Source organism: Hippocampus zosterae, chromosome 7 (genome assembly GCF_025434085.1).
Source record: "Hippocampus zosterae strain Florida chromosome 7, ASM2543408v3, whole genome shotgun sequence".
Classification (NCBI taxonomy): domain Eukaryota; kingdom Metazoa; phylum Chordata; class Actinopteri; order Syngnathiformes; family Syngnathidae; genus Hippocampus; species Hippocampus zosterae.
Genome location: NC_067457.1, coordinates 20,407,935 through 20,429,970, shown reverse-complemented (window position 1 = coordinate 20,429,970; position 22,036 = coordinate 20,407,935). Strand labels below are relative to the sequence as shown.

At 44.0% G+C, this 22,036-nt stretch overlaps 4 protein-coding genes and 1 non-coding gene across 6 annotated transcripts; 2 read left to right on the top strand and 3 right to left on the bottom strand.

The window, feature by feature from the left end:
• The first annotated feature begins 95 nt into the window (after nt 1-95).
• On the top strand, nt 96-9,963 carry ago3b (argonaute RISC catalytic component 3b). 2 transcript variants are annotated; one of them, XM_052072105.1, is made up of 20 exons: nt 96-264; nt 449-704; nt 2,269-2,440; nt 2,522-2,642; nt 2,903-3,111; nt 3,291-3,427; nt 3,754-3,888; nt 3,969-4,056; nt 4,146-4,293; nt 4,524-4,643; nt 4,725-4,847; nt 5,644-5,777; nt 5,940-6,124; nt 6,240-6,399; nt 6,620-6,710; nt 6,806-7,000; nt 7,088-7,222; nt 7,302-7,403; nt 7,717-7,916; nt 8,214-9,963. In XM_052072105.1, exons 2-20 carry the CDS (start codon nt 686-688, stop codon nt 8,320-8,322), a joined length of 2,583 nt encoding a protein of 860 aa, XP_051928065.1. In that variant the 5' UTR covers nt 96-264; nt 449-685; the 3' UTR covers nt 8,323-9,963. The 2 variants fall into 2 exon arrangements, with proteins under 2 accessions (XP_051928065.1, XP_051928064.1); XM_052072104.1 differs by having other exon boundaries at nt 4,725-4,868.
• A 2,596-nt stretch (nt 9,964-12,559) lies between these two features.
• On the bottom strand, nt 12,560-14,297 carry LOC127604987 (free fatty acid receptor 3-like). The gene is made up of 2 exons (XM_052072445.1): nt 14,280-14,297; nt 12,560-13,611 (listed from the first exon to the last, which is right to left on the bottom strand). Exons 1-2 carry the CDS (start codon nt 14,295-14,297, stop codon nt 12,709-12,711), a joined length of 921 nt encoding a protein of 306 aa, XP_051928405.1. The 3' UTR covers nt 12,560-12,708.
• A 1,017-nt stretch (nt 14,298-15,314) lies between these two features.
• si:dkey-211g8.9 (free fatty acid receptor 3) lies at nt 15,315-16,459 on the bottom strand. Its single transcript, XM_052072115.1, has one exon. The coding sequence runs from the start codon at nt 16,356-16,358 to the stop codon at nt 15,315-15,317; it is 1,044 nt and encodes a 347-aa protein (XP_051928075.1). The 5' UTR covers nt 16,359-16,459.
• Nucleotides 16,460-17,954: 1,495 nt separating this feature from the next.
• On the bottom strand, nt 17,955-21,901 carry tekt2 (tektin 2 (testicular)). The gene is made up of 10 exons (XM_052072114.1): nt 21,661-21,901; nt 20,482-20,641; nt 20,273-20,398; nt 19,745-19,950; nt 19,521-19,664; nt 19,327-19,441; nt 19,122-19,229; nt 18,895-19,038; nt 18,742-18,821; nt 17,955-18,575 (listed from the first exon to the last, which is right to left on the bottom strand). Exons 1-10 carry the CDS (start codon nt 21,669-21,671, stop codon nt 18,374-18,376), a joined length of 1,296 nt encoding a protein of 431 aa, XP_051928074.1. The 5' UTR covers nt 21,672-21,901; the 3' UTR covers nt 17,955-18,373.
• Nucleotides 20,139-20,211, top strand: trnat-ugu (transfer RNA threonine (anticodon UGU)). The gene has a single exon. It is a non-coding gene; the product is annotated as a tRNA-Thr (tRNA).
• Nucleotides 21,902-22,036: the final 135 nt, after the last annotated feature.

Sequence of the window (22,036 nt, the reverse complement as noted above, 5' to 3'; positions counted from 1 at the left end):
AAACTGTTACTCAGGAATGGCATAAAACAGTCAGAGTCTGACATTATGTTATCTTATTTTGAAGGACTATGTTGAAAGTATGTTATAGTTTGCCACTTTTTTTCTAACTTGACAGCAGAGTAGACAACTGTGCCGCATATACATTTCACACACCGGAGTGACTGACACTGCTGTCGAGGCAGATTTCGAACTAGGGAAAACCTCGAAATCGTCTAACACATAAAAACGCCTGTCCTGCAAAGTCACAGGTGGATAGAAAATCGGGTAATTATTAATTTAAGTCTCGTTTGCCGTGTTGTCAGTCCTCTCGTTAATGACGCTGGCTAACGCTAACTAATGTTACCGCAGTTCGCTGAGTGTTAGCGGCTAACAATCCAGTCAGCCATATCGAGCCAACTCCGCTTGTGAACGACGCAAACACAAACTCATGTCATTTCTCCCCTTTCAGTCTGAGCCGGAAGAAACGCAAATGAGGTAAGCGGGGGCGGTTTGGATGTCTCTGGGTTTACTTTGGGGACAAGCAGCGGAGAGAACTACCCGCCAAGTGAACCCTCCTCCCCAGCGGCCCGGTTCCACATCAGCTGGGGCAACCGGGAGGCAGCGTTTGGACCTTCCGTGGAAGACGTTCTTTGAGCAGGGAGGGTTGGTGTCTGGGTGCCGAGTCATCCGGGGAGAGAACTCATGAATGGAAAGCGGAACTACAGGTGGGTTGTCTTGCGTAGTCGCCGATCATAACTTTTAGAATTAATTGCAGGTATTTTCCTGCATGTCATATGTTCTGACGGCCACCTCTAGGTCGAAAAGCACTGACACCATGAAAATTGTTCGGATCTGACCAGTGTTGCGCTTGTTTTTCAAAATGTTAACTCCATTTACCCCCGCGAGGTTTTAGAAAACAGTTGGATGCCACTCCTAAAACAGTTTATGGATTTTCTTTGCTAAGGTGTTAAACATTTGCTTCTTTTGGAACTAAGTATGTCTGATTTCGCAGTGGCAATACCCCCCCCCCCCACCCCCAGCTTTTCAACTTTGTTTTTTTCTAGTATTGCCTTGTGAAATAAGTGTACTTTTCAGGATAAAGGTGGGTGAGTCGTGTCTTAAGCAAAATGAAACGGAAAGCACAACAAAGTACATGTAAATACACAGGAGAGCCGAATGATTACCGGTAATCAAATTCAAACTGGCATTGCAATGTAGATTAAGGCAGTAATAAAAAAACTGCTTATTTTCATAGTCTTTTCGTATATTTCTATATTTTACATTTTTTATGTGCTGTCGAAATAATTGTTTCGCTTAAGAAGTGCAGTGCCCCTGTTTATATATAATGGATTTATCAAAGTGAAAAAGTCACATACCATATTTGTTTTGCGTTATTGTCGTAATCTGATTTGTGACATACTGAGTTTTATTTGCGTCACACTTGGTTGGTCGAATTTTGCGAAAAAAGAAAGCAAGTTGACAACTCTAATTGAATTGGGGAAACTGTCTTTCATATTAATTCATATTCATATGGATGTTTTAGCTTTGCTACATGCCAAAAACGATGACACAATGACAACGTATGTCATAGCTAAAAAAAACTCGGTCTGCAGACAAGTGCTTTTCATAAATTACAACTGCTGATAAGTGATATTTTCCTCAATAGCTGTGCCAATGCTTGACTCTCAACCTTCATCCAGCAATAGCCAGAAAGCTTCAAGCATTCATTTAACCTGTGAGAGTACATAAGTGAGAGAAAGAGAGAGCCGAAACCAGTTTTTCAACACTGTTTGGCTGCCGAAGGCAGGTTTTGTGAACCCGTCAGGTGGGCCTGAGAGCCTGACTTCACTTTGACAGCTGCGTGTGTGTGTTCCTTTTCAGCGACTGCCATAGCAACCCAGATTATTGACGAATGGTCAGTTGGCTATTTCCTGCCTTCATTAGACAACGACTGAGCATGTCAGTTTAGGTTATTGCCAAAGGGCATCATTTTATGAATCCAAGCTTTGTGTGTTATTGATGTTCGCAACAGCTCTGGACTGACACTGACCTAGATCGGCTTAGCTCTGTTTTTGTTTTGTTTTTTCTTTCATCGCACGGGAGATCGAAAGCAATGTTAAGTAATACATTGGCAAACGTAAAATGTGTGATCGCTATAGGCGTAAAAAAAAAAAAAGTCACTCTTGGTGTGGTTGGAAAGTAGCCGCACGGAGTCCATCGTGATGCGAGTGTGACTACAAGAATAATTTTCTTCCCCCCTACCTCTCCTGTCTGTGTTTTGCGTTGCAGGAGCCGCTAGCGCCCAAGCCCTTTTTTCATTGCCACAGCGACCCGGCTATGGCACCGTTGGGAAGCCCATCAAGCTTCTCGCCAACTGTTTCCAGGTTGATATACCCAAGATCGATGTTTATCTCTACGAGGTCGATATCAAACCTGACAAATGTCCTCGCCGGGTCAACAGGTAACAGGAGAGCCATTTTCAAGATCAACCTTTTCTCTCTCCAAACGTGAATTGATCCATAATTGTGTTTGCTCTCCACAGGGAGGTGGTGGACTCCATGGTTAAGCATTTCAAGGTGACCATCTTTGGTGACCATCTTCCAGTTTATGATGGGAAGAGAAGCCTCTACACAGCAAACCCACTTCCTGTTGCTGCCGGTGGGGTAAGAGTACTCATTCATATTCATGTTGCGGTTCAGACTGAGACATCGGCAAGTGCAGAGGGAAAGCGTTGTCCCTCGACTGACTCTTGCCTCTTGATGAGTGGCATTAGAAAATTGTAAACACATTCTTAAAAAAAAAAAAAGACAAAAAAAAGATGGCCATCGCACAAGCAGGCTCCAGACAGGATGTCAAAAGTAACATACTATAATTCAGCCGGAAATGTTCTTAAAACCATACCATAAAAATACCTCTTTCTCAGGTTGATTTGGACGTCACCCTCCCGGGCGAAGGTGGCAAGGACCGCCCGTTTAAGGTCACCGTGAGGTTTGTGTCGTTGGTCAGCTGGCATCTACTGCACGAGGTTCTCATGGGACGCGGCGTCGCCGAGCCACTGGACCTCGAGAAACCCATCAGCACCAATCCAGTTCACGCCGTTGATGTCGTTCTCCGTCACCTGCCTTCCATGAAGTAAGATCTCCTGCCCGGGGAACCGTGCACAGAAAAGTCACAAAGCCTTCGCGGTCAAATCAATTATTATTCCACATTCCGAGCTAAATGTGATGCTTAGGTTTCTCTCGTGCTGACGTCTTTTTTTCCACATTCGTGCCCGTTTCATTTCTAACAATGACTCTCTTTATGGCGATCAGGTACACCCCAGTCGGACGATCCTTTTTCTCCTCCCCAGAGGGTTACGACCACCCGCTTGGTGGAGGAAGAGAGGTTTGGTTCGGCTTCCATCAGTCTGTACGGCCAGCGATGTGGAAAATGATGCTCAATATTGATGGTGAGAAGGCACAATATCAGAATGTTGTCACCCCCCCCCAAAAAAACGTATTCTACCCCCTAAACTTAACACATTTAAACAAAGCAATTTATAGACAACTCGGCGTGTGCTCAATGCTAATGCTAAATGTTATTGCCAAGTCCACTGATCATGTTTTCAATTACCGTGGTGTAGGTGCTTTGTTTTGAAATTTGACTGTTTACCGGTTTGGCCTTCAAAGCGTAACCCACTATAGAGCAGCATCTGTGTGACATTTCTTCAAATAAAAACTCCCATCTGCGTTCACAGAACAGTCAAACTAATAATGTCCTTGTCCTTTATTTCAGTGTCAGCCACAGCTTTTTATAAAGCCCAGCCGGTCATCCAGTTCATGTGTGAGGTCCTGGACATTCATAACATTGATGAGCAGCCACGCCCACTCACCGATTCCCACAGGGTCAAGTTCACCAAAGAAATCAAAGGTGCGAAACCATTCCAGTAACACCAGCCTCTTATTTTCATTTGAGTTTTTTTTTTTAATTTCTCTACTCTCTACTTCCAGGTCTGAAAGTAGAAGTAACGCACTGTGGAACTATGCGTAGAAAGTATCGAGTTTGCAATGTAACACGGCGTCCTGCAAGCCTCCAAACGTACGATTTCCATTTCTCAGCATGCTCTAAATCGTTGGAAGACTAAACCCGATGTACCTAACGAGTCACTGTGTCCTTGAAATGCTCAGTTTTCCTTTGCAACTGGAGAATGGTCAGACAGTTGAACGCACAGTGGCACAATACTTCAGAGAAAAATACAGCCTGCATCTCAAGTATCCCCACCTGCCTTGTCTGCAAGTGGGCCAAGAACAGAAACACACCTACCTGCCCCTCGAGGTAACTAACCAACGCATACTCCCTCAAATACTATATATACAATATATATAACTGGCGGAGAAGTGGCTCGTAGGGCCATTTTGGGCTATTTGCAGAAAGGCTGCATTTGAAAACAACAAGATGAGAGTCGAAGTGTTTCTAGCCCTGGAGTGATTGATAATAAAAGAATACAAATCTTACAAAATGCATCCTCCACATATTAGAAATGACGAAATGATGCTTGATTTTAGGTATGCAATGTTGTTGCCGGTCAGCGCTGCATTAAAAAGCTGACAGACAACCAAACATCGACCATGATAAAAGCAACTGCCCGTTCTGCCCCAGACAGACAGGAGGAGATCAGCCGGCTGGTAAATATCCTCACTGGAATCAATAAAACCCTCTTGTGATTTTGTCGACTTTCCCCTCAGTTGTCTTTTCTCTCCTCCCAGGTGCGCAGCGCGAATTATGATGCTGACCCATTTGTCCAAGAGTTCCAGTTCCACATACGTGATGAGATGGCCCAGGTGACCGGCCGCGTCCTGCCGGCCCCCATGCTGCAATATGGCGGCAGGGTGAGCTCCGAACCCTATATGGTACTTACCACACATCATTTGCATGTGTTTCTTTCAGTACACCATGTACACTAACAATCCGGACGAGCATATTTTCCGCACTAAAAGGCGCACATAAAGCCTTCCATTTTCTTAAACGCTCACAGCGTGCCTTAAAATCCGGTCATTACGGTAATATTTCGACCCCAAAATGGCTCCTTGCTCGAGACGTGCTGACAACGCAGAGTTCAAACTTAAGGCGATCGGTTACGCAGTTGAACCCGAAAATAGAGCAGGGCAACAGAGTTAACGAGTCAATGTTATAACTTACTGTTGGTTAAGTGAACTGTGTCGCTGCTTTATTAAAAAAGGATTGACTGACATCTGATCCTTCTATTGGCGTTTCCTTGACAGTAGCTCCATCTAGTGGATGTATTGTAGATTGCGTCTTATAACACGGTGCACCCAAAGTATGAAAAAAAATTACAAAATAGGCCATTCATTGAAGGTGTGCCTCATAATCCAGTGTGCCTTTTAGTGTGGAAAATACGGTACTCACATTTAACAAAAAAAAATCTTCTATTCTTTTGAGAATGGCTGCTATTTTGAACGAGCAGTTTAATTCTGAGCTTTACCTGCTTAAAAAGATATGTATCCATAATTTGACTTTCGCCTCCTGCAAACGTCATCATCCCTCTGTTGTGTTGTTGAGCCCTTGAGCCTGTAATTCCCGCTTTCTCTCCGACCGAGTCTTGCTCGACTGTACGCGTCCGTGCGCTCGCCTCCGCAGCAGATCAACCCTGCGCTGTCATTGCAGAACCGCACAGTGGCCACACCCAGTCACGGGGTGTGGGACATGAGGGGGAAGCAGTTCCACACCGGAGTGGAGATCAAGATATGGGCCATTGCCTGTTTTGCCACTCAGAGGCAATGTCGTGAGGAGATTCTAAAGTGAGTTAGCTCGCACCTGAGACAGACTTGTAATATTATGTGCCACTTAAATGCTTTATTCCTGTATCCCTTCTCACTTGCCCACCATTAACCTAAAATAATTGTGGAGTGACTCTGTTCTTTTTTCTTTTTTCTTTTTTTTTTTTTTTTTTTAACCTTTAGGAGCTTTACTGATCAGCTGCGGAAAATCTCGAAAGATGCTGGCATGCCAATTCAAGGTCAGCCCTGTTTCTGTAAATATGCCCAAGGCGCTGACAGTGTGGAGCCCATGTTTCGACACTTGAAGAACACATATCTGGGACTGCAGTTAATCATCGTAATCCTCCCTGGGAAAACGCCCGTCTACGGTATAAAGATGACCATTTCTACGCTTACTGTCACATCTCGAATAAGAAAATGACTTTCACGGATGCCATAATCAAAATAAAACGCTTTGACCAAAATCCCATTTGTCATCCACAGCTGAGGTGAAGCGGGTTGGAGACACCCTGCTTGGCATGGCCACTCAGTGTGTCCAGGTCAAGAACGTAGTCAAGACCTCGCCACAGACACTGTCCAACCTCTGCCTCAAGATCAACGTCAAACTCGGAGGCATCAACAACATCCTGGTTCCTCACCAACGGTAAAGCCAACGCGTCCGGTGTAAAGATGCATGACGTTGTTTATTAGATCTTTTGGCACGTTCACATGACCATAAAAATCCCGCCAACATTGTTTTAATAAGCATATCGGAGGTGTTTACAAGCACTTTATGGATGAATATTTTTCTTCGTGTGCATGTGAACATTGTGCATCTGCCAATTTGTTTAAGAAGCTAATATTGTGTCGTCTCTTCCTACCAGACCCTCCGTCTTCCAGCAGCCAATCATCTTCCTCGGAGCGGATGTCACTCATCCTCCAGCAGGAGATGGGAAGAAGCCTTCAATCGCAGCGGTGCGACGATAATTTCAACAAAGGACATTTCTTCGTGTTCCGCTTTTTGCATCCGTTTAAAAACGTGAGCAGGATTCATTGCATTTCCTCCACAGGTTGTCGGTAGCATGGACGCGCATCCCAGCAGGTACTGTGCTACCGTGCGAGTCCAGAGGCCCAGACAGGAGGTCATACAAGATTTGGCCTCCATGGTGCGAGAGCTCTTGATCCAGTTCTACAAATCGACCCGCTACAAGCCGACGAGAATTATCTTTTACAGGGACGGGGTGTCCGAGGGCCAGTTCAGACAGGTAAACGACATCTGTGATATGTAGCAGTACTTTTCACATTGGCCATCGCTCATTGACACCGCACGTTACGAAACATTTTCTGTGTAGGTGCTATATTATGAGCTCCTCGCGATCAGAGAGGCGTGCATCAGTCTGGAGAAGGAATACCAGCCAGGAATTACCTACATTGTTGTCCAAAAACGACATCACACACGCCTCTTCTGTGCAGATCGCAATGAGCGGGTGAGGGTCTTTATAACTAAACCGGGTCAGATTGGAGAAACCGATGATGGGTTGTGGTTGATTTCTGATTCCCCGGCAGGTCGGAAGAAGCGGAAACATTCCCGCAGGCACGACAGTGGACACGGACATCACCCACCCTCACGAGTTTGACTTTTACCTCTGCAGTCACGCTGGAATCCAGGTGGGCTTGTTAAGGCGACGCTCAAAAGAGAAACACCCGCCCGTAGTTAATATTCAGGATTGTATTTCGACAATGGGGATACGCAGCATCATCTGTGATTTCAGACTCCTTCTATCAGTTGAGGTGCTTTTTACTAATGAGGGGCCCTCACGGCTGTAATTCAAGGTCACGGCACGTTCACTCCTGAAAATGTGCTCACACGTGTGACTGAAATTCAGAAAATTTCAGGGCAAGGCGCGAAAGGATTTCAGCTAGAACGAAAAGCTTGAATAGGAAAAACTAAACTTGGCTCTTTTGGTTACGTCACGCTCAGGGCACAAGCAGGCCGTCCCACTACCACGTGCTGTGGGATGACAACTGTTTCACTGCTGACGAGTTCCAGCTCCTCACTTACCAGCTGTGCCACACGTACGTCCGCTGCACACGCTCCGTCTCCATCCCGGCGCCCGCCTATTACGCCCACCTGGTGGCCTTCCGCGCACGCTACCACCTGGTGGACAAAGAACAAGACAGGTAAAGATTCATTTCTTCATTTCCAAGAAAATATTAGTTCTATTTTAACGCGACGGAAGTGGCCCTTCGTGTCACTTTGTGGCCCCTGCGAAAGCTTACAAATGAATTTCCCTGGAATTTTGATCAGAAGTTATCCATCGAATGATAGTTATCAAATGATGGGAAATTATGTAATTTGAAGGGGGCAATGATACCATATCAACATTGCTTCTGGCTTCTCCATCCAATTTCAATTCAATGACAATGGATTCCAATCTTTTTTTTTTTTTCCTTTGTGGACTCCATTGCCGGTGGCAGTGCGGAGGGCAGCCACATCTCAGGGCAGAGTAACGGCAGGGATCCTCTGGCGCTGGCCAAGGCCGTTCAGATCCACCACGACACGCTGAGGACCATGTACTTCGCCTGAACACGGCGTGATAAAAGCTGCCTGTGCACAAGTGGAAGCCAGCCGACCGTTTGTGTGGCACTTGCCTCCCCTCCGCTGTGTTTCAGGGGTTGAAGATTCTCCTTTTTTTAAAAGCTCATTCAGTGTCACTGCTCAGATTTTTACAGGAGCTCGGTATGCGTTCGTACGGTGAGGATGATTGGGAAACCCAAAGCGCCTCATTATGTTCATTTGAGACCCCTTTTAGGACGAGCAAAGTTCTGGTTTGTCTTGTTGACGGTTTTACATATTTTTCGTGTGTTTTACATGGCAAGCAGCCTTAATGTGGAGATGAGTCAGCCAGTCAGTTGGATGAGTTATTGAAAGATGACTTACAGCCATCCCATGATGCCTTACTGTGAAGTGCATAAGCTTAGACTGTTATTTATCTTCTAGATCAGCTGTTGTGTGACGTGGAGTGCTCACAAAAAGTTTGGGATCTTTATGCGCTTTTGGTTCAGCGTGTCATTTCACCACAAAGATGAATGTCCCAACCTTTTTCTGAGACATGTATTTTTATTTCCTTTAACAAAAATAAATCCTATCAACAGTTATTTACAGAAATAGGGCAAAAATGTCTGTCGGGCTTACCTCGGGGTGTCCTTCAGTGCAATAAGGTTCCGTGATGAGCAATTTGTTTTGTCTTCAGGAGATTTGTTTGGGTATCGTGTAGCTGGATGCAAAGAGTATATGGCGTGTAAAGGGATGCTACTGAAGTGCCTGATGGGATTAGAGAGTGCAATGTTTGCGTGGAAAGAAGGTTTGTGATAAGCATGTTGGTTTGAAATGTTCTCTTACCCTCACAGCAGAACCACCACTGTCACCGGAACTCCATTTTAGTTGCTGCTTGTTCAAGAATTATGTAGAATTTTCTTGCAAATGCCTATTTTAGACTATATATTAATACAGAGGGACTTGAAACATATATATTCACAGCACTTAAGGGTCATTTGCCTGCATTTAATGCATCCTTAGTCCAGTCAATAGTTGCCCATTTCACCTCAATGGACTGCCCTGGTGACATGTGACCGCTCATTGAGTTTACTTGAAGAACAGTCAAAAATAAAAAGCCTTGAACTCTTCCAAGAGTTTGGGCTTAACTGGACATCCGCATTTGTCCTCTCACAAGTCGAAAGATTGAGGCATATTTATATTTTAGCATATTCCTGTAAGAGACCTGCGAAGTGTCATCTGTAGTGAAACAGCTTAATACTCTGGTCGAAGGTTCGGTTTGTCCTCTGTGCCTTTTTGTGATGGTGCTGAAGAGAAAAAAAAAGCAGAAATTCAAAGAATTATCGTCTTCATTTACTAAATTATGACAATACTGTAAGGTGTTTTTGTACTTTGTGATTGTGTGCCTCTTCCATATGCCAAGAACAAAAAAATATATACAGTATATATGCAGAATTGATCTGTTTTGGAGCTGACAGGACCAAATGACGTGACGGGGAAGTGATCAGGGGATGGGCAATGTCAATCACAATTTACACAAAAGTTAGTTAAACACAAACCTCATGTCGTGTGTTTATTAGATGTTATTCTATATCTCCATCAGTTTACTGCCTGATTGTTGTGCACATTGTTTGGAAAGCAATAATAAAGTCCCTGTCAAGTATCTCTGAATCCACATTTTCTCTTGATCCATTTTTTTTATTTCGTGATTGAGATGTTTACAGTTATAAGTCTGTCTCACAGAAAATTTGAATATGATACCAGTTGTTGGCTGCACATCACACCTAAAAATTGACGATGTTCCCATTTTGCTGTTTTTGCTAATCTTTACGCTAGTCGAAACTGCTGTTTTAACACTTGTCTGGTCCTCATTAAAGACGTTTATTTAGTTTTGATATTTAATTTTTGTAATACATTTCTTATTAAAAGCAAAAGTGTATTGTTTTGATGGCGATAACTTGCTAAATGCAATTAAATGTGCTCAACGAATGGCCATTTCCTTGTTTATTTCTTCAAACGTGTTGACAATTGCACTGGCATCCTGTAAATTAAAGGAAAAGCTTTATGAATCATTATCGCTGCCTTCTGGTGTGGTACTAATCAAGTACGATATATGACACACTGGCATATTTGAGCGGTTTAAATGTTATTAAAATACACATACTGTTAATATATTACCGTAATTTAATATTGCATAAGTAAACAGTTTCTGATGAACACGCACTTCATTATCAGAACTTTATCTACAGTTCTACTCAATTCTCTTTGGCTCGAAACTCCATCACAATTGATTTTAAATTACAAGATGTACTTTGACTCAATTTGAGCGCATTTTAAACCAAAGATGACAATAGTTTCTATGTATGCCTGTCACTTTCTAAGGAACACTTTAACACTCCTCAATCAAATTTTCAGAACTACTTAGGCTTGCAGGCCTCTGTTGTAACCGTCTTAAATTCATGCTTGCACTTGGTGGGTTTTCCCTTCAGTTTTGAATTTTGCAAATGAAATGCATGCTCAATCGGACTTTTTTTTTTAAATTATGCTCAATCGGACTGGCATACCGGAAGTAAAGTCCTGTTTACGTCGACCTCCGCGTGAAATAAATAAATAAATAAATAAATACATGAAAAGGAAAAAGTTAAATATTTTCTTTGCAATAATTTCTAAGTGATACAATTTATCTAAACACTGTATTCTGATGAATATTGCGTTTGTGGCACATGAGTGAAGCAGAAAAAAACCCTCATTTGGGTACAGGTGTATGCAATTTAGGGACGGCCATTTTGTCCGATTGTGACATCCTGGCGACTGAAAATGACATCACATCACCGAGGCCTTATTTTGCCAACATCACACGACCAAATCCAGCAAAGAGGTGAGCCATGACGGCACGGGGGTATATATTTTGTCATATATTATGTATAGGCACGGACGGACATATATCTATATCTATTTCTCTCTATATTCTAGCTAGCTAGCTCTCTATCTCTATGTCCGTTTGTCCGTCTATGTCCGTTTGTCTGTCTATGTCCGTCTATCTATCTATCTATCTATCTATCTATCTATCTATCTATCTATCTATCTATCTATCTATCTATCTATCTATCTATCTATCTATCTATCTATCTATCTATCTATCTATCTATCTATCTATCTATCTATCTATCTATCTATCTATCTATCTATCTATCTATCTATCTATCTATCTATCTATCTTCATGTGTGAAGGTCGTTACCTGTACTCTTTTGCGCTGTGTTGTCATTTTCAGTCGACAGCAAGTGCCAGTCTTCATTTTGGAACAGTTAATCCATGACAACAATTTATTTGCAAACAAAATTACCCTTATGTATCACGTATATATACGTAGATGTTTGTCATTCACTACCAGATCTGAATTGTGAATATTTTGTAACAGAAAATCCCCACATTAGTGGCAGAAGTGAATTCTATTAATGTTAGCTCCTGATAATCAAACGTCAGTAGCGACGCTTGGGCTAAGTGCCTTGTGTTAGAATGAATTTGAGTGATTTCACACTAAATAGTGAAAGTCGCAATGCATCAACTGCTGAGTCGGCAGCAATCCACCTCCAGAATCTGTGCATTTTGCCTTCCACAAAAGCGAATCGATTACTATGTAATAAACCAATGTACACATGTCAACTCTCCACCTGTCTTCACAATGGCACACAAATATACATTTTCAAGTCACACACTGTTCCAGTACCAAGTGTACTGCCATAAAGCGATTTTATTTGGATCCAGTCCAAAACAAAGGAAGATGATGTTTCCTCATTAAAGCCAGGAAATGGCAGTTATCAATCATGTATGTTCTTTCACATCACTTTATAACTTCATGACGCTGATGATTAATGTTTGTATGTGCACACCGCACCACGCGGCCTGTACTTAGGAATTGAATTTAGATTAGCGACACTAAACATGACAGTATCTGCTTCCTGTTTCAAACAACCCTATTTTGTTTTTAATTGCTTTGAGCCTGACAAAACACTGCTTGATTAAGCGCTCAAGCAAGCAGCAGTATCCTTGCTGGATAATATAAATAAATCAACCATAAAACAATAAATATTATGAAATAAAGTAATACCAAACAACAGTAATACCAAAATAGACTTGTTAAAAAAAAAGCTTATGTATGAAATTAATTGACAAAGGCAAAAATGAAGGACATTTTCCCCTTAATTATTAATTTTCATTACTTTTCGAAACGTGAACTGTAGTTTCATTTATTTTTATATACTCAATCTCCTATTCATTTTTATTTCATTCATAAAAATGTCTTCAGATTAGTTTGCGTGAACTATAACACAATTGGTGAGTGGTCTACATAACGCAAGGACATCGTAAGAACATCCTCGGCTGATGCTATTGTCCGCTGCGGTTTGAGCAGGAAGTCACCCACACCGCAGGATGTGTAGCTTCGCCGCAACATTCTTAAAGCAGTGTTTTAGCATGCTCCTAACAGCGGCTGAAGAAAAATAGAAGATGAAAGGATCAAGGCAGGCATTGAGTGTGCTCGAAAGCAACGCCACGTTCCTCCACTCCTCGCTCTCCTGCCGCGCGTAGCCCACCACGTGGGAGGCATTGTAAGGCCCGAAGCAAACGGCAAACACCACCAGGGTGCCGAGGGCCAGTCCGATGGCCCGCAGCCTCCGCCGCCTGCTGATGTTGGGCAGACGCGACAGGATGAGGATGAAGTTGACGTAGCAAAAGCAGCAGATGATGAAGGGGATGCAGAAGAGAACAAGGAAGAGCTCCAGGCGGACCCGCACTAGGATATCGAGCTCGGCGTCGTTGAATTTCAAGTAGCAGGTAGACGGAGGCTTGGCTGTGTCATTTTCCCACTGAGCGTAAGGCATGATGTAAACAATGCTGAGATTCAGGGAGGTCACCACCCAGAAGAGCACACAGGCCACCACGGCGTAGCGAGGCCTGCGGCACAGGGCGTACCTGAGCGGGTAGGCCACGCCCAAGTAGCGCTCCACACCCACGGCGGTGAGCAGCAGGGTGCTGTTGTAGATGGTGACGTAGAAGACGAAGCCGCTAAGCGGACAAAGCGGGAAGGGCAGCACCCAGGCCATGTTGTCCGTGGCCTCCTTCATTTTGAAGGGCAGGAAAGCCAAGAAAATGAGGTCGGAGATGGTGAGGTTGAGAAGGAGGACGTCGATGGGCGCTGCCCGGGTGCGCACCTTGCGGCAGAAAGTCCAGAATGCCAGGATGTTGGCAGGGACCCCCATCAGGAAGGTGAAGATGTAGACAAATAGCAGAAGGGGGATTATGCCGCTCTCTGACACACACTGGAGAGCACAACAATGTGGTCATTATTGATATGAATACCTAAAGTTACTCTTCATTTCAGGTCCTCACTCCATCGAATCACAAATAATCAAATATACTTTTTCTCAGCTCCCCGGAGCTCATCATTATGGCACCATTTGTTGTTCTTTGCAGAGGATAAAGAATATGTGAAAACGAGAAATGCTGCGTATTGTAATGTGAGGAGAGTTCACTGCCACCAGGCAGCGCACAAATATTAAATTTTGTATTTTATTTTTTTCCAAAGTTTTGTTCTTAAAAAAAATAATAAATCGGCCGAACAATTGCTTGTATCTTGAAAAACTCCAGTCACTCATATCTCAAGGCAACCATTATACGTAATAGAATAAAATAGAATAGAACAATGCTGAGAAAAATTTTGTTGATGTTGTATAATAACATCTGGTGAAAAATATGAACTCCCCTTGTTTTATCTCAATCATGATATTTAGATCGTGTTAATGTGAACTGACAATTGTTATATTCAAGGTAGACTTTTTCCAGACAGGATCACTGGCAACACTTGCTTTGGTGACTAATAAGAGTGACAATCAATAATTACACAAATCCAAGGATGGCAGAAGAGATTTTAAATAATAGCATGTACTACATACGGGGCAGGAGATATAACAAGTAGAAATATGCCTACCTGACCACTGTCAAACATGACGCTTCAGTCTCTCCATCACTGTGTGACTGATGTTCCAACACGCTGGCAACTGGCTTTGTCGCTCTCACACATCATTGGAAGTATATCACACTCCATATCTTATATCTCACCTCCACTGGCGGAAATTTAATAAGCTTTCGGACACAATATTTGTTATCCGCGCTCTCCAAACATCATCACCCCGCAACTCCCCCCTCGTAAGCTCATGTTCCGTAGAAATTTGTCGTAATCACTCCCAAGTGTCAAAGGTCTTGGGAAGAGAGAGCGGGGGAAGGAAGATGTGTCATTAAGATTAGAAAACCTTTATTTGTCTCACAATGGAGAAATTCCCAATTTACAGCAGCAGAATTATGCAAGGGAGAAGCAGAAGAACAAAAGTGTATATATAATATATTGCAGTATATATACTGTACATAATAGAACAAAAATTATAAAATATAAATATAAGCTTATTAAAATGGCTGAGTGGATTATAAACTATAAATATTTTATGATTTAAAAAAATTATTTTATATTGTATTTATATAAATATACACATTATTAAAATTGGATGATGGGTGTTGGTGCTTTTAGTGGCCACCAGGGGACGACCACGTCATCACCAAGTGGTCATAGATGTCACGTTTCATTGAAACAATTTACAAATTGTAGGCATAACCAATTTTGCTTTTCTGTCATGTTTTTAATCAGGAAAATAACATTCTGTAGTATTTATTGTACTTTATAAAAACATACAGTAAGAACCTAATCAAACAAATCAAGTGCGTCACTCGGCCAAAAGAGGGCAGTAAAACACAACCATGCGCACACAAAGAAGAGTTTCACATTTGCAAATCACTCAACAGGCCGCAGCAATCGAGTTTCTGTAGATAATAAAGAATATGCAGTACTTGTGAGTATTGCTCAATTGTCTGTTGACATGTGTTAGTGCACAGTTTGTGTTCAAATGTCCGTTGGCACGTCGATGCCGTTTCTCACATAGTTGTGTCTTAATAATAAAACCAATAAAGAGAGTCACCCCACGTCCGCCCCAGCTTGGCTCCCCTCGGTTATTGTAGCTGGCGACCTGACATTAGCCACAGTATTTGGAGCGGTGCAGTGTTGTCGAAATCCCTCGGTACGACTGAATCTGCTTCGCCCGGCACAAATTCTTCCCACCACCCCCTTCGATGCGGCCGGCAACAGCATCAGCATGACGATGGGCTCCAGGAAAACATTACAGGAGCTTGTCAGCATGGCGTACGTTCTCCATTCGACGTTTTCCCCCGACACAAACCCCACCACGTGCGACGCGTTGTAAGGAGCGTAGCACACCACGAAGACAGCCAGCGTGGACAGCGCCACAGCGAGGACTCGCTTTTTCCCCGCGGGCCGTAAGTTGGAGCGCCAAACCAGGGTGACGCACCGCAGCGTGCAGAAGGACGACGCCGTCAGAGGCAGGAGGAAGAGGACCACGGCCATCTCTAGACGGAGGGGCAGCAGCACGGCCAGTTGGGAGGCGTCGAAATAGTCGTAGCACGCCAAAGCCTCGTCCTTGACGGAGACGAAGTTGGCGCCGCCTTCGGCCACGAGGCCGACGCCAAGGTGAAGCAGTACCAAAGCCCACAAGACCGCGCTAATGAAGCACGAGATACGAGCCCGGCGGTAGCGCTTGTAGACGAGAGGGAAGGCGATACTGAGATAGCGTCCCATCGTCACGGCCGTGATGAACAGGCAGCTTCCGTAGAGCGACGAGAAAAGGAAGAAGCTATAAACTGGGCACACGGAAGCCGGGAGCCGCCAATCTTGAAGCAAGGTCTCCAAAGCCTTGACGGGCAACCAGGCCACCAGAACCAGGTTGGCCACGCAGAGGTTGAGGGCGTAGACCACGTTGGGCGTGGCGCCGCGCTTGCGGGTTTTGCGGACGTACACGGACAGAACAAGCAAGTTGGCGGGAAGGCCCAGCACGAATGTGAAGGAGTAGACAAAGAGAGCAAAGCAGTCCTTGACGGCCACGTGCATCGTAGCGACGGTTGGGACGACACCGCTGAGACGAAGCAGGAAATCCCGCAAAAACATGCCATCTGTTAGCTATACGGGAGTTGCATTCGTCGTCTCAAAAAAAAAAAACTGAGCCCTCATTTGGGAAAGGGAGGCTGTTGTTCACAGAGCGACCGTCCTCGCTGAGGTACCGGCGCCGAAGGCGGCGAGGCATGTTGTCGTACGCCACATCATGGGCGTGAGATACCGATCAGAAAATGCACGCGCTCATGCAGAAGTATGGGACATTTAGCAGGCAACAGGCTGCGATAAAAGCCCTCTCTCAGCGGAGGGAAAAACATCTGGACCTTGAAGTGAAATGATTCAGAATAATTTGAGGGTTGCGTACGGTCATCTCTAGAAGGCCGCGGCGATTTTAATGATCTGGAGGGCCACGCAGGCGTAGTCATAAACGAGCAGTGGTGGCAAGTAGTGAAGTACAAATATGTTGTTTGTACAAGCCGAAATTCACGGAGACCGTGGAAAAGTCTCACTTTCACGCTATATAAGAGCTTGATTGTCTTTGTTCGCTTGAGTGGTGCACCGCAATTGCGAGCTAGTTGTTATTACTAAGCCACCGCCCTGTTAGTTCGCAAGCTAGCTGGCAGCTAGCGCCTGACAGTGGCATGAAAAGCCCCACGACGACCTAATGGGGTACATACGCATTCAGTAGACACGCCCACCACATTTGGGAGTGGAGACAAAGGCTTTATTTTTCAAACCTTGAGTACTTTTTTTTTTCAAATATGGCATGGTTGTTAACAACCTGTGTCAAAATGTACAAACTATTTTTTTTCATTTAAAGTTCTTTTATGTGTGTACTTTTATGACTTATGCTGAAGCCAGGCATTGAGATACAAAGTTGTTTGGAACCTGAAGGAGCATTTCATGCTTTTACGGTCAAGAGTAAATGGGTGTGTTTGTGTAAAAGAGTGTGACAGAGGCGTGGGCGTGCCAAGCAAAAAGCTTGCGCTGAAGTAAATGGAGCAGAAAATGTGCTGATTTGTTGTGGATGCATTTTATCGGAGCCCACTGGCAGATAACAAGAAGTGTTTTTTTTTCTCAAGAAAATCCTTCTGGGTGTTCATTATGTCTTGTACTTACTTTCCAAAAGGCCCGCTCCAAACATCTCATAAAAGCAGATGAGTAAAGTTTTCGACAAAGCCATTAAAGTTGTTTTCGTCTGAATTCAACTTCTCAAAAGAAATTGAAATAATTAACTAAACAATCTCCTTCCTTGCTACTCATGCAATGGACTATTCCTAATACAGATACAAATGATATTATTCAAATGCTTATTTTCATAAGTGACCTTATCTTTTCTGGCATCTTGGTAGCAATTTTTTTCTTCTCCACAGTGGGAAACCCGAAAACAGACTTCCCATCCACCTTGATGATACCTTGCAATGGAATGAAAGGATTTCATGTTGGCATTCAACAGGTAAGTGGTTCGGGTCCCCCTCTATTTTTGACCCTCACTTTTGAGGTTGCAGCACTGGCATAAATGTGAACGGCATAAATTGGGAGTCACAACAAAACATGTTTCTCGTGTATTTATTTATTTTTCCGAATTTATTTATTTGGTCAAATTTGTTGCGGTGTGACAGATATGTTGGAATGGCTGCATCACAAGTCTGTATTCATAATTTCTTTATTTATGAGTAGTTATGTGAGGGGTAACCAAATGAAAAGCTTTGGCAACGATCCATGCTAACCTTCTGCATATATACGTGGGAGTCAGGATTCACATTATTCTCTCCGCGCCGTAAACAGCGTCAGATGGTCAAACATTATGACGTGGCCCAAACAAAGTCATAAAATCTAGCAGCATATGAAATAAATGACCTTAACACAAACGTGAGCTTTGTGTGGACACACTCAAATGGGAAGGGGGGCTGGGGGGGGCAGTCTTGATAGCAGGCCTAGATAAGATGTGAGCCGCTCAACAGAAGTGAATTTCTGTGAGTTTTACATGGTGTCTGTTCCATAATTACTGTAAAAAAATTATATTTCTATTCAGAATAGACTTGATTTGTAAATGAAGAAAAGCCTGGTCAGGCTTCAAGATGCCTGGTGCTCCTCCCACTCGAGTTCGTAAGTAGCAGCAGCGGCACAGGGGTGCCATCGCTGTATAATATGGGGATGAGGCGGTGGCGGATGTTGATGCAGCGTTCCTCCAGGGCCAAAGCGCCACGCTTCCTGGCGTGATCTTGCTTCATTTGGTTCTGATGAAGCTTCAGTCTCTGCAACGAGTACCTGAGCACAAACGGAAGCACGGACCCGAAATTCACGATTAAAGTGAATTCGAAGATGTCGTCCATAAAATCGCGTTTCGGCCTCTTTGTGCTGCCGCGTTAGGATCGCGAATGCTCAACTTAAGGCAGCCTGAGCGCCGTGTCATCCAACTCCAAATAGAACTCACTGAGCTTCAGACAGCTTCTCCTTCAGAATGCCAATTGTGGCCTGCAGCTGATTGACTTCGTCAACTAGGCAACGCTGCGCCTGGAAAACGGGAAGGAAAACATGCACGTCAGACAAACAAATTTTTGTTTATTGAGATGCGCTGGACGTCCACCTCATCTCTGCAGAGGTCCATGCCAGGCCGGCAGGTTCTGTTCTCCAGCCTGGTGTGAGCCAGTTTCAGCGGGGCCGTCTTTGCCTTCAGATCCGCGTCCAACTTGAATATGTCATTCTCCATGTCTGCTATCTCTCCCTCAGTCTGCACGAAGACAAGGCATGCAACGTTTTTCGAAAACGATCTCTCAGGAGTGTGGCGTCGCGTGTCGATCGTCGTCTGCTCACGTTTTTCAGTTGCCACTCGAGCTCGCGGCAAGCCTGTTGCTCTTCGTGATTGCGCTTACGCAGCGCAAACTCTGTGGCTCTCTGCTGGTTCTTCAAATCGTTTTGCAGCTGAAGGAATTGAATTGAGGGCGGAAAAAAATAAGTAAACGTTAGACTCAAATGTTGCACGCGTTGAGCAGACGGGCTGTGGTTTCATCACACGTACGCTGACTCGGGTGAGACTCATGTGCTCCCTCATCTGCTCGGACATCTCCATTGCTTCACGGGCCCGAGCCAAATTCAACTTGGTGAACTGGATCCACTCGTGTGGCGTACACGAACTACAGTTAATGATAGGGGAGTATTTTTTTACGAATGCAAAAAATAAAAGATAGATAAATGTTTACATAGATGATTTACCCTGCAGGTATCCGAGTAGGATCTGGTTTCAGGGAAATCTGGGATGACGTTATGGTAAGCTCGAGACAGGTATTGTCAATATCCAGAGTTTCCACCTTGTTCTGGAGGTCAGCGGTCAGCTGCTGTCGAATTTTCTGCAAGATACTGGAAAGTGAAAATCACGATGTCGCATCAGTGGCCCTTACGTTGACCAAAACTTCCCAAGTCGGGGACGCTCATCCTACCAGAGCTGTTCAAACGCCTGGTCGATGAGTTGCTGCAGGGTTTGCTGCGCTCTTTCGATGACATGCACCTCTTTCTTTAATTCCTTTTCCACGGGGTCGTTGATCAGCTCAAATCCTTGCCGTCCCTCCCTCAGGGTCAGGCTCTCCATGCTGACCTCGTGGGGAATTGCCGTGGCAGCCAAGGTCTCCTCGGTCCGGGTTTTCGACTTTCACAACACACAATCAAGCTGAGGTCATCGCCGTGTTGCATTTAAAGAGGGCATATGGAAAAGTGACTTTTCAATGCCTTGAATACACATACTGTAGTTGGGCCTGAGGAGTGGCAGCCTACCCATAAAATGTGAAATTAACACGCAAATTTGACTGTTATAAATACTGTACAACACTTCAGGTGGGCACCATAGCTCAGTGGTTAGAGCACTGGTCTTGTAAACCAAGAGTCGTGAGTTCAAACCTCACTGGGGCCTCTAAAGAAGTTGATGCTGATGTGATGTCACAAATCACATTTGTTAATCTTCTGGCAATTACCAACGTCAGTGCTTCAATCTCATCATCAACTTTCTTTGCGCAGGATACGAGCAGATCCTTACATCTTGAAACCTCCCACACCCGATCCCTCAACATACGGGAGGTATCGCTTTCATCCCAGTTTGTCTGTGGGGTAACAGTATAGGACAAGAAGTGAAAAACAACGCGCACGGCGTGTTTATTTGAAAGCGACGGCAACAAGGACCCACCTTACAGTTGGTGTCATTGCGGAGTGTCCTGCTCTCTTGGCGGATTACATTGGAAAGATATCGCTCGAGCTCTGCGGTGGCAGAGAGCTGCTCGTTGTTGTTGCACCACTCTGGAACACCGTAGTGTACGATGGGCTTCTCCGGATGCTTGGTGTTTGTACTGAGTCAATAATATGCAAAGAGTTAGTCATCTGGGATGCCGGCAAGGGAGGTACCAGGCAATAAACAAACACACACACACAGGAAGGTTGGAGTTGAAATTCGAACCTCAGACATTCGGGAGACGCGCTCACCATTTGGACATCGTGTTGCCAAGATGCAAAAACAAGATATTTTTAAAATCTTTTAGGTTCTGGTGACGTTCATTCACCAGAGATGCTGAGGTAACAATACGCCTGACTTCACATACCAAGACTAGAGGAACTCGTGCTGAATATTTAATATATTTTCACCATCCGGCTGTTATTACATGAATGCTTTGTTTTTTGTTTTTTTCCAGTCACAATCCTTCGTACTAAAATCATATGACGGTTTACAGGTGCATCCACCTGTTGCCGTTCATGTCACGGAATAGGTTTGTGTTCAACTAAACAAGCAAAGATTTCACACGAAGCAAATCGATGAATAAAAAAGATAAAATAAAAAAGACTTGATCATTCATTTAGTGCAGTTTTGTGACATTTAGTTAGAATGCATTTACGTGCCCAAGCTGCTGCACTTTCCACAAAGGTGACTTCATCGTACGTTACAGTGTGCAAAAAAACCCCAACGTGATTTCCCCTGCATGCTACAGGTTGATGACGCCAAGTCTTCCTAGAACATCAATTTGCTGTAACAATAGAATCTAAATTAACTCGAAGACTCGGAGTCGTAAATATTTTATCGTCACCGTTTTTTTTCCGCACGACGAATCTGCGGATCTTAACCGCAAACTAACATCGCACTATTCAAAGGCCCTACATAAAGTTCCAAATAGAGTAATATTTTCTTTAGTCGAGTTCGTAACACAACTTGCGTTGACTGTGCAGCCGTAGATTTTGCTCATGCTTAACATTGTCCGTTTGCAAAAAAACACGCAACACACCATTTGTTAAATTGGAGCGTTTATCTGACATTTTTTCCCGAACGTCTCTGTCATTTAAACGGGTTGAATTTTCTTTCGTTTTTAAATTTACTCACCTTCGTTCCATCACGGCCAGCGAGTTAGAGCGTGCTGGTTGTTGCTGCAATGGTTTCCACAACGACGACTCGGTTGATTACTAGGCAACAAGGCAACGCAATCCCAGACGGAAACAAAAGTGACGCGTACCCTCTGAAAACAGTACGTCACAGAATTTGGTTTGGGGCATTTGATGTCATGTCAAACAAAAAATGTAAAAACAAATACAACATATTAAACTGTAGCATCAAAACTTTTGATTGTTCGGTTTGGTTTGCGATAAACGACATTCTTAAATGCAATCTGCTCTTTGATTGTACAACTTGCCGTGATCGTAGTTACTGTTCCATGCTATTGAGGGGAAAAAATGGCCACGATCACTCACGTCACACCTCA